At 47.5% G+C, this 11,533-nt stretch overlaps 1 protein-coding gene across 1 annotated transcript; it reads left to right on the forward strand.

Annotated features, from left to right (window-relative positions):
• Positions 1–27: 27 nt before the first annotated feature.
• BNIP1 (BCL2 interacting protein 1) lies at positions 28–11,153 on the forward strand. Its single transcript, XM_066612915.1, has 4 exons — positions 28–140; positions 3,836–3,928; positions 6,710–6,801; positions 11,030–11,153. Exons 1-4 carry the CDS (start codon positions 57–59, stop codon positions 11,151–11,153), a joined length of 393 nt encoding a protein of 130 aa, XP_066469012.1. The 5' UTR covers positions 28–56.
• The last annotated feature ends 380 nt before the right edge of the window (positions 11,154–11,533 follow it).

The following is an 11,533-nucleotide window of genomic DNA, read 5'->3' on the forward strand; positions in this document are numbered from 1 at the left end:
CGTTTCCAAATCGCGCCTCTTTGGTCCCCTTTCGCTCGCCGTAGTTGGCGTTCAAGATGGCGGGCACTGCTGACGTGCCGGTGCGAGTCTGCAACCAGGAGATCGTCAAATTCGACCTGGAGATTAAAGCGACGGTGCAGGTATCACCCCCTCCCCCCACCGTCAATAGCGCGCGGCTGCTGTGACGTCACCCCTTGACAGCCTCACTTCCGCCCTTCCTTTGCAGCCGTTGTGGGCGGGGCTTCCTAGCCCCGCCCCTTCCCTGACAGGCTCCGCCCCTGCCTGCCTCCCAGCTGTAGCATGGTCCTGTGGGGCTCTTTGCAGGGAGGCTGCGCAGTGGGAGGGGGGAAGTCTTGCCAGTGCAGCTTCTCCTTCTTTGCCTAGCTTCTAGAGCTGGGTTTGCACGTGGCCCCACTCCTGGGGGTGGGTGGAGGGGCAGCTCTGTCGCTTGGGCTGCCTCCCTAGGCACGCTTTCCTGCGAGTAGGTGCCATTGAAGTCAGTGGAGCTTACTTCTGAGTAGACACGCCTAGGGTTGCGCTGTGCGCTGGGCAGGAAGGGGCAGAAGGACATGAACTCCAGAGATGTCCCCCACCCACTATATGGGCGGCTCTTATTTAAGAATCTCTTGCCTATAGCAGGGACATGGGATGGGTGGGGAGGCAGGTGAGGCAGAGCCTCCCCACCTGGGTCCTTTGTGCCGCTGGCTTGTGAGGCACCGAAGCACCCTCAACCCACACACAGAGTGGCCGCCACACAGCACCACATGGCAGTGGCACAAAGGACCCTGGTGGGGAGGCTCTGCCTCACCTGCCTCCCCACGTCCCTGCCCTATACTGTTTAATTTATACTTTTTAAAAAAGTAAGTAAATACAATCATACAGCCTAAAAACAGTCCTATGTGGGAGCAAGTCCCCCTGGCACACACTTCCCAAGAGTCATGTTTTGAATTGAGGACTTCTTGACCCTTCTCAGTCTTGATTGTCTATATATGACCGGTAGCAGTTTTTCAGATTTCCTGCAAGGGGCTTTCAAACCCAGCTTGGAGCTGCCAGACTTTCTGTATGCAAAAGAGGTGCTTTTCCACTGAGTTACAGCCCCTCCCCATTCCAGTGAAAGGCTGTTGCTGCTGCATCTTTAAGTACAGTTCAGGCCTGGAGAAGTGTATTTTGTACTTATTGCAGAATAGCTACTGACACTGTCACAACTTTCTGGGCATCGGAACTCTTATTGCTTGTTCATACAGATACTGGCAACAGTTTCAGCTGGTTTGTATACAGCAAGTCATCACTTAAAGTTGTTGATAGGTTCTTGGAAACTGCAACCGTAAGTGAAATGACTTTTACTGTAGATGTGCTCAATAACACTCTCTCAAGTGGAGGGCTCACTGAGTGCTTTCCTTTGGCACCGCAAAGCATTGTTGCACCCCTGAATCTTGGTATCAATGCTTGTAAACTTGTTAATATTTAAATGCTGCCAAACTATGATTGGCTGTTTCCCAGTGATGCCTATACACTCCATGGCAATGCAGTGATTTGCATACACATAGTGTTGTCACATGTGACACATAAGAAGACCCTTGTAGAATCAGGCCAAGGGTCCTTTTAGTCCAGCTGCCTGTATCTTACAGTGGCCCACCAGATGCCTTGGGAAGCACATAATACAACAAGATACATTAATCCTGTTACCTTGGCCTTGCATCTGGCATTCAGAGATAGGCTGTCTCTGAACCCCAGAGTTGTAATAGCTCGTCATAATAGTCATCATAGCATCATATAGTCATCATAGCTTGTAACCTGTGTTGTACTTTACCTCCATATATCCACCAATCTCCTTTTAAAGACACCTAGGCCAGGTGCAATGATCACATCCTGTGGCACGGAGTTCCACATATTAATTACACACTGGGTAAAGAAATATTACATTTTGTCTCTTCTGACTCTCTTGCCAGTCAATTTTAGTGAATGTCCCTTGTTATGGTGTTGTGCAAGAAGGAGAAGAATTTCCCTCTAGCCCAGTAATTTTCAACCTTTTTCGTCTCAGGGAACACTGACAAGGTGCTAAAATTGTCAAGGCACACCATTGGTTTTTAAGCCATTGACAAGGCACACCATGCTGTTGGTGAGGGGCTCATCCCCCCCCCCCAATGGCCTTACTAATAAACAACCCTCCTCCAAACTCCTGTGGCGCACCTGCAGAACATTTGTGGCACACTGTTCTGCCAAGCTCCCTGTTCTGAGTTTTGCCTAGATATCCTATGCCCGCTTTAAGGCTAATTAGTTCCCCCAGCTTGACTACAGCTAGATCTGCCAGTACCAGCAGGAAGGAGACCAGTAGGTGGCTTGCCTGTAAGTCTGCAGGGTCCCAGCTCTCCAAGCAGCAGTCCTTCCAGATACAGTAGCAGCATCACTCAGCAGTCTGTTTGAGTAGGCCTTTAGTGAGCCAGATAATCAGTCCAAAAGTCCAGTCCATTGGTTCATTAGCAGAGTCATGGGTCAGTCCGTGAGTCAATAGCCAGTAAGTCAGTTAGCCAGAAGGTCAGTCCAAAACACAGAGCCGTAAGTCAGTCCATGAGTTAGTAGATCAGTTAGCCACAGTCAGTCAACCAGCAAACAAGCAATTCTTCTTTCCCTCCTCTCCACACACACTCACTCTCCACTACAACCCACAAACCCTTCCTACATCAGATGCTCCTTATCTCCCTAGAGACCTCATTGCCTCTAGTGGCTGCGGCTGTGCAGCACACCCTCTGCTCAAAGCCCAGGCCTTAGCCCTTAAAGGGGCCACTGCTGACCCCACATGCTAGCTTCTCGCCAGATGTTCCACGATTCCAATACACACGCCAGTGTGCCATGACACAGTGGCTGAAAATGGCTGCTCTAGCCAATCTATCAATCCCATGCAAAATTTTATATGTCTCTATCATTTCCCCCCTCAGGCTCCTTTTTCATCAGCTGAAGAATCCCAAAACTTGTAGCCTTTCCTCATGAGGTGACATAGCCCACTAATCATTTTGGTTACTTTTGTGCCCCCTTCCAGTTCTACTATATCCTTTTTGAGAGCTGTCTACCCGAACTGGACATAATACTCCAGATGTGGCCTTATTGTTAATTAGTACAATAGCATAATAATATTGGCAATTTATTCTCAATCCTTTTAAAAATTATTCTGAACATGGCCCCTTTGATCTTTGATCACATCCACCGCACACCAGGTCAAGACTTTCATTGAGCTATCCACTACCATCCCAAGATTTGTCTCCTGTGATCCATCACAGACAGCTCAGAATCCATCAGAGGATATATGAAATTTTGATTTTTTTTTTTTGCCCCTGTGTGCATCACTTTACACTTAGTGACCTTGATGCGCATGTACCTTTTTGGGACCCATTCCCTCAGTTTGGAGAGATCCTTCTTGAGTTCTTGACAATCGATTCTAGATTTCACCACTTGGAAAGGTTTGGTGTCATCCACAAATTTAGCCACCTCACTGCTTATCCCCAGTTCCAAGTTATTTATGAATAAATTTAAAAGCACCAAACTTTGGTGGTCACCGCTTTTCACCTCTCTCCATTGTGAAAATTGCCCATTTACAACCCACTCTTGGTTTCCTTTTTCTAGTAACATCTGCTCACTTTGTATAAAACATGGACTATCAGTTTGCAGCTCCATAATGGTGGTTGCTGTTGTTTAAATTTAAAATGTTTCCCTTTCATTACACAAAAGCTTAAGGCCTGCTCTGTCTGAGATCTCCTGTAGTATTTTGATGTACAAGCTGGCAGCGCACCCTCTGTGCAAATAAGTGTGTGTTCTGTACATCACTTGTTGTTTCTTGCAGGATATTCGGGATTGTACGGGCCCTGTAAGTACACTGACAGAACTGAATGCCAAAGTGAAGGAAAAGTTTCAGCAGTTACGACTTAGGATCCAGGTGAGGAATGTTCACAATGCAGATGTGTCAATGAGGGTTTCAAAGTGGTTTGATGTTTCTGAAGAGAGACTATTTTTGTATATGTCAGCCATGTTGAAGACTATCAAGGTATGCCAGTTTGTTTTCACCAGAATCCCTTATAAGGGAATGGCAAGGTTGCATCTTTGTCTGTTTTGCGTATATGGATAGTGTACCTTTGTGTGCTGAAATTTTTGTGTGCCCCTCTGCTCCTTTCAGTCTTACCTAGTGATGTGGTAGTTTCCCACCTTACCCAAGTGGTAACAGACATGTGTCACGTTTCCTATCTTGCCATTCAAAACTTTTAGGCTTTCTGATCCCAAGCCACTGTGATCAGCCAAATGCTTGCATCTTGATCTCAAATAAGATTCCCTGACAGTGTGTGCCACTGAATCAGTCTTTTACTTACAAGTGCACATTTAGGATTGGGGTGCTGGTCAAATTGATTTCTTTCAAATTTCAAGTGTTCAGCTCTTTGTTAGTCTCAATGTGAGTTGAATTAGTCTCAATGTGAGTGTTTGCTGTGAGCAATAAGCATTTGGTTTCCAATATATTTTAATTAGGCTTATTTTTATGGGAAGCAAGGCTATATCATCACGTTGTATCAGTGTTTGGTACCCTTCTGAGAGTCAAGTCATGAAGGTCCCTTGCTCTGTCATGTCTGTACAAATATGCATGTTAATAGAGTCAAGCCACTAATGTACTGGGGAGTCCAAGGGGGCAAATGCCTTGGGTGGCACCACAACCCTTCTCCCCGCTGACATTTTTTTTCTTTTGGAGGGCATTTTCAAATCCATTTTGGAGGCCTTTTAAGGACCAGGGAGGCTTTCTGCAGCCTCCCTGACCCCCAGAAGGCTTTCTGAAGCCTTCAAAACCCAAAGAACTGTCAAGCTGCCTAGGGTTGTCAAGGGTTGTTGAGCTCCTTGTTCTCACTAAGGAAGCAGGTACCTTTTGAGCTTGAAGTTGGACAGCTACAGAGCACCATACACTTTGTTGAATCAGAAAGCCAGGCTACGCAGGCTCTCTGTTGGATCTCATCTGACCGCCAGGAAGCTGCCCAGGGTGAATACTCAGCTGTGTACTCAGCAATCCTGTGCTCAGCGGCACGGCTCCGTGCCATTGAGCACTGTCACAAACGTGCTGTAAGGCATGTTAGCATGGCCCACCGCCGGGCTCCTACCCGTGCTAGCCCAGCACCAGCCAGTGCTGGGTTAGCGCGGAGCGGTTGCCCAGCATCTGTGACTCGGCAGTCTCCTGGACTGCCGAGCCGCAGCATGGTAAGCAGGGGCGGAGGCGTTCCGGGGAGGGGGGAGGCCGGCAGGGGGCGAAGAGAGGGCGGGGGGAGGCATGATGCGGAGGCGTGACACGTGGAGGGGGCGGGCTGGAGATGTGCCGGAGGGAGGCGGGTCCGCGGAGCTCCGCTCTGCAGGATCCAAGGCACTTGGGTAGAGCTCCGCGCCCTACACAACTGCCTTGACCTTACTCCCGACCTTTTGGCCAGCGGTAAAGTGAATAACCCTATTGTGTTAGGCTGTTTACCTTACTTGTGGGAAGGGGATGAAAGTCCCCTTCTCCTGAGGCGCCTCCCATGGTAGCCAGGGAAGCGCTGGATCTGGTGGCAGCCCTTCTTGGTGCTGCCGAATCTGGGCGTCCCGGGCAGCTCAGGATTGGGCTGTTAGGCAGCCCAATCGTAGTCTGATAGGCAGGCCACAGTGGTCTGTGCTGTATCAGCACAAGTTAGGAAGCAGCTGGTGGTCACTTTGCGATGAGGTGGATATTTTTCCCCATACCCCATATTGAGCCCTAGCCACCCCATGAGGCTATTCGGATCTGTGCCAGCTATTTAGGTGATGCAAATCTGTTCAACCCATTGTAAGGCTGTCTGGACTGGTTATGAGGTTAAGGATGTGGCCTGCACCATCATGGCCGATCCCACCCCCACCTGGGCATGATCCACCTCCCATTCTGCCCTTTCCCGCCCCAAAGCACCCACTCCCGGAATGCTCTCCTGTCACCCTGTCTCACCCGCTACATGACCCAGCACAAACTTACCCTGTCTGGCTAGCACAGGGCCTGATTTGGACCGGGGGAGCTGGTGCAGGCTTCTGTACTAGCCCTGCCATTTCCCAAGTTGGAACAAAAATGCCTTATAGCATATTTGCAACACTTGGGAGCAAGTGTAGGGAGCCTGCGCCAGCTCAACGTTCCTTCTGGATTGCACTCTTAGGGCCCAATCCTATCCAATTTTCCAGTGCTGGTGCAGTTGTGCTAGTGGGGTGTGCGCTACATCCTGTGGTGGAGGGGCAGTCACCGGGGCCTTCTCACGGTATGAGAACATGTGTTCCCTTACCATGTGGCTGAATTGTGGCTACACCAGGGCTGGAAAGTTGGATGGGATTGGGCCCTCAGCCTGTGACTCACTAGGCTTAGGGCTAAACAATGAAGAATCTGCACAGTATTACTCTGCCAATTCTGTGATGCTGTCCCAGGACCAGATTAGAGATTCAGAAAGAAGTGACAGGATGTACTATGGCAGTAATGGGAAGTGTCCCCATTTGTCACACTTTTTGTTTGTCTCCCTATCAGTTGGAATGAGCTTTATGGCAGAACTGAACATTTTGGATCCTTAGTCCAGTTTGCCATGTGCCTGAAAAGCAACCCAGAATAAATGGCTGACTTTTTTTCGTTTTTCATGTTGTTGGGGGAGCTGGTTTTCACTAAATCATTAAAAATAATGCATCTGTTGTTTATGGTTCTGTTTAGGAGCTTGAACAGATGGCTAAGGAACAAGATAAAGAATCAGAAAAGCAAGTTCTACTCCAAGAAGTGGAGAACCATAAGAAGCAAATGCTCAGGTCAGTAAAACTGTGAACATCGTTTGTCAGCACTTGAATTTAAATACCTGCCTTGATAACATGTTTTCCTGAAAGTCCCTCTTAATACAGTATTGCGCAAATAGCTTTATCACAGTGAAATGAGTGAAATATCCCCCCCGAAAAGAAGATATTTATGCCTAGTTCACAGGGTTGAACTTGTGTGAACAGCAGTACATGGTTGGCAACCTTCAGTCTTGAAAGACTATGGTATAAACCTACAGCACCCAGTATTCCCAGTCGGTCTCCCATCCAAGTACTAACCAGGCCTGACTCTGCTTAGCTTCCAAGATCAGACGAGATCAGGCATCTGCAGGGTAACAGCTGCTGCCTTTAAATAAATGAAATAGCGTCCAAACTGGATTTAAAAAATACATATTTTTAAATTTAAAAGATTTCCCAAAGCAGGTTGCATAGCAAAGCAAAATAAGCCTTGAGCGTGCAGGCTCTTCATAGTCATTATGTATGTTTTACATGTCACATAGTTTAGAGTTGCTTGAAGAAGCTTTATGTATGCCTCTCCTCCCTTTGTGTGCTCCACTTTAATCAGTTCTGTTTCCACAGCAGCCACCATTTGCCATTGCACCTGGACCTGCTTTGTATGATTTCCCTAAACCAGTATCTAACCATGGTTTGGAATCTTAGTTTGATGAGCTTGTGCCACCCAGAGTTCTCTGGTTCAGGTGCCTTGGTGAGCTGTGGTTTCTGCAAAAGTGGAAGTTGCTGATTAGAAAAGGAGCATTGACTGAAAAATATTGTTCTTGTGGTGCTCAGGTCTGGAGGCAGAATGCCACTGAACACTTGTTTGCTGGAGAACAAAAGCAGGAGAATACAACTAGAAGCATCTGGTTGGCCACTGAGAAGCAAGATGCTAGATTAGGTGGACCTCTGGTCTAATCCGGTGTTTCTCATCCAGTGGTACAGGTACCAGCAGTGGTACTTGAGGTGATGTCTGGCAGTACGTGCAGGATCCCTGGACACCTGCCGCCTGGCAGTGAAACCAGCAATGCAACACAACAAACAGCTGTAGGAGGCTTGGCTTAGTAAGCTCCAAAGCATACTTTTCCATGCTTGAAGAAGCCCTCCTGTCCACCCTGAGCGGAGGCTGATGTTTGTCATGTCGCATCTGGCCTCCCAGCCCATAACTAACTGGTGATAATGTCATCACCAGTTACTTCCAGTAGTACTTCAAATTGGTGGACTGTGTGAAGTAGTATGGTGGGGGACAAAGGATGAGAAACACTGGTCTAATCCATCAAGGGTCTTTTTAAGGACAATGAAAAAGGAAAAAGTTAGAAAAATAATGATGCTGCTGTTAATGCAGTGTTGCCATAGCATATGTGTTAATGATGATTGTTGGTCATGTGAAGTAGTAACAAACCATTGTCTTTTATGTTCAATTGCTTTATTTAGTAGTGTTTAGACAAAAGGAGTTCCATCTTTACCTCAATAGTCACCGTGGTTCTAAATTGCAGTTCTAAACCAGGCTTGTGCAGCGATGTAATACTGGGGGTGTGCTATCGTCCTCCAGACCAGAAATCTGATGGGGACCTTGAAATGAGGAAACAGATCAGGGAGGTGACAAGGAAGGACAGGGTTGTAATCATGGGGGACTTCAATTATCCTCATATTGACTGGGTCAATTTGTGTTCTGGTCACGATAAGGAAACCGGATTTCTTGACGTGCTAAATGACTGTGGCTTAGATCAGCTAGTCAAGGAGCCCACCAGAGGACAGGTGACTCTGGATTTAATTTTGTGCAGTACGCAGGACCTGGTTAGAGATGTAAACGTTACTGAGCCATTGGGGAACAGTGATCATGCTGCGATCCGTTTTGACGTGCACGTTGGGGGAAGAATACCAGGCAAATCTCTAACAAAAACCCTTGACTTCCGACGGGCGGACTTCCCTCAAATGAGGAGGCTGGTTAGAAGGAGGTTGAAAGGGAGGGTAAAAAGAGTCCAGTCTCTCCAGAGTGCATGGAGGCTGATTAAAACAACAGTAATAGAGGCCCAGCAGAGGTGTATACCGCAAAGAAAGAAGGGTTCCACTAAATCCAGGAGAGTGCCCGCATGGCTAACCAGCCAAGTTAGAGAGGCTGTGAAGGGCAAGGAAGCTTCCTTCCGTAAATGGAAGTCTTGGCCTAATGAAGAGAATAAAAAGGAACATAAACTGTGGCAAAAGAAATGTAAGAAGGTGATAGGGGAGGCCAAGCGAGACTATGAGGAACGCATGGCCAGCAACATTAAGGGGAATAATAAAAGCTTCTTCAAATATGTTAGAAGCAGGAAACCCGCCAGAGAAGCGGTTGGCCCTCTGGATGGTGAGGGAGGGAAAGGGGAGATAAAAGGAGACTTAGAGATGGCAGAGAAATTAAATGAGTTCTTTGCATCTGTCTTCACGGCAGAAGACCTCGGGCAGATACCGCTGCCCGAACGGCCCCTCCTGACCGAGGAGTTAAGTCAGATAGAGGTTAAAAGAGAAGATGTTTCAGACCTCATTGATAAATTAAAGATCAATAAGTCACCGGGCCCTGATGGCATACACCCAAGGGTTATTAAGGAATTGAAGAATGAAGTTGCAGATCTCTTGACTAAGGTATGCAACTTGTCCCTCAAAACAGCCACAGTACCAGAAGATTGGAGGATAGCAAATGTCACGCCTATTTTTAAAAAGGGAAAGAGGGGGGACCCGGGAAACTATAGGCCGGTCAGCCTAACATCCATACCGGGTAAGATGGTGGAATGCCTCATCAAAGATAGGATCTCAAAACACATAGACGAACAGGCCTTGCTGAGGGAGAGTCAGCATGGCTTCTGTAAGGGTAAGTCTTGCCTCACGAACCTTATAGAATTCTTTGAAAAGGTCAACAGGCATGTGGATGCGGGAGAACCCGTGGACATTATATATCTGGACTTTCAGAAGGCATTTGACACGGTCCCTCACCAAAGGCTACTGAAAAAACTCCACAGTCAGGGAATTAGAGGACAGGTCCTCTCGTGGATTGAGAACTGGTTGGAGGCCAGGAAGCAGAGAGTGGGTGTCAATGGGCAATTTTCACAATGGAGAGAGGTGAAAAGCGGTGTGCCCCAAGGATCTGTCCTGGGACCGGTGCTTTTCAACCTCTTCATAAATGACCTGGAGACAGGGTTGAGCAGTGAAGTGGCTAAGTTTGCAGACGACACCAAACTTTTCCGAGTGGTAAAGACCAGAAGTGATTGTGAGGAGTTCCAGAAGGATCTCTCCAGACTGGCAGAATGGGCAGCAAAATGGCAGATGCGCTTCAATGTCAGTAAGTGTAAAGTCATGCACATTGGGGCAAAAAATCAAAACTTTAGATATAGGCTGATGGGTTCTGAGCTGTCTGTGACAGATCAGGAGAGAGATCTTGGGGTGGTGGTGGACAGGTCGATGAAAGTGTCGACCCAATGTGCGGCGGCAGTGAAGAAGGCCAATTCTATGCTTGGGATCATTAGGAAGGGTATTGAGAACAAAACGGCTAATATTATAATGCCGTTGTACAAATCTATGGTAAGGCCACACCTGGAGTATTGTGTCCAGTTCTGGTCGCCGCATCTCAAAAAAGTCATAGTGGAAATGGAAAAGGTGCAAAAGAGAGCGACTAAGCTGATTACGGGGCTGGGGCACCTTCCTTATGAGGAAAGGCTACGGCGTTTGGGCCTCTTCAGCCTAGAAAAGAGACGCTTGAGGGGGGACATGATTGAGACATACAAAATTATGCAGGGGATGGACAGAGTGGATAGGGAGATGCTCTTTACACTCTCACATAATACCAGAACCAGGGGACATCCACTAAAATTGAGTGTTGGGCGGGTTAGGACAGACAAAAGAAAATATTTCTTTACTCAGCGCGTGGTCAGTCTGTGGAACTCCTTGCCACAGGATGTGGTGCTGGCGTCTAGCCTAGACGCCTTTAAAAGGGGATTGGACGAGTTTCTGGAGGAAAAATCCATTATGGGGTACAAGCCATGATGTGTATGCGCAACCTCCTGATTTTAGGAATGGGTTAAGTCAGAATGCCAGATGTAGGGGAGAGCACCAGGACGAGGTCTCTTGTTATCTGGTGTGCTCCCTGGGGCATTTGGTGGGCCGCTGTGAGATACAGGAAGCTGGACTAGATGGGCCTATGGCCTGATCCAGTGGGGCTGTTCTTATGTTCTTATGTTATGTTCTTATGTTAATATTTCAGCAATCAGACAGCCTGGAGGAAGGCAAATCTAGCTTGCAAAATTGCCATTGACAATGCTGAGAAAGATGAATTGCTGCGAGGAGGAGATCCTTTAAGACAAAGGTACACAGCCACTGTTCTCTAAGGGTAGAATTCAATTACTGATTATTGAGTTGTGGAATGTTACCAAAGCCTCTCTTTCAAGCTGGGCTTCAGAAGTTAACTCTTCTCACTACTGGAGTCCATGTCTACTCTGTGTAGGGAAGGTGCTGGTGCTCAATGGGAAAGCATTGAACTTTGCATGCAGAGCTGCCAGGTTCAATCCTAGCATCTCCAAGCAGAGCTAGGAAAGACCATCTGAATCCCTGGAAAGCTGCTGCCAGTCAGTGTTGACAGTACCGAGTTCAATAGTCTAATGGCCTGACTTGGTAGAAGGCAACTTCCTGTGTTCCACTGCTCCCAGTTCACTCATCTACTTACCTTCCATCATAATTCATTACCAACTTCAGGAAGTCCTAAGCTACT

This window comes from Tiliqua scincoides, chromosome 2 (genome assembly GCF_035046505.1).
Source record: "Tiliqua scincoides isolate rTilSci1 chromosome 2, rTilSci1.hap2, whole genome shotgun sequence".
Taxonomy (NCBI): domain Eukaryota; kingdom Metazoa; phylum Chordata; class Lepidosauria; order Squamata; family Scincidae; genus Tiliqua; species Tiliqua scincoides.

Excerpts from the sequence above, each read along its gene's own strand:
- BNIP1 (XM_066612915.1), top strand. The coding sequence starts at position 57 with ATGGCGGGCACTGCTGACGTGCCGGTGCGAGTCTGCAACCAGGAGATC. Across the intron at positions 3,929-6,709 it reads AGTTACGACTTAGGATCCAG|GAGCTTGAACAGATGGCTAA; the intron begins GTGAGGAATGTT and ends GGTTCTGTTTAG. Across the intron at positions 6,802-11,029 it reads CATAAGAAGCAAATGCTCAG|CAATCAGACAGCCTGGAGGA; the intron begins GTCAGTAAAACT and ends TTAATATTTCAG.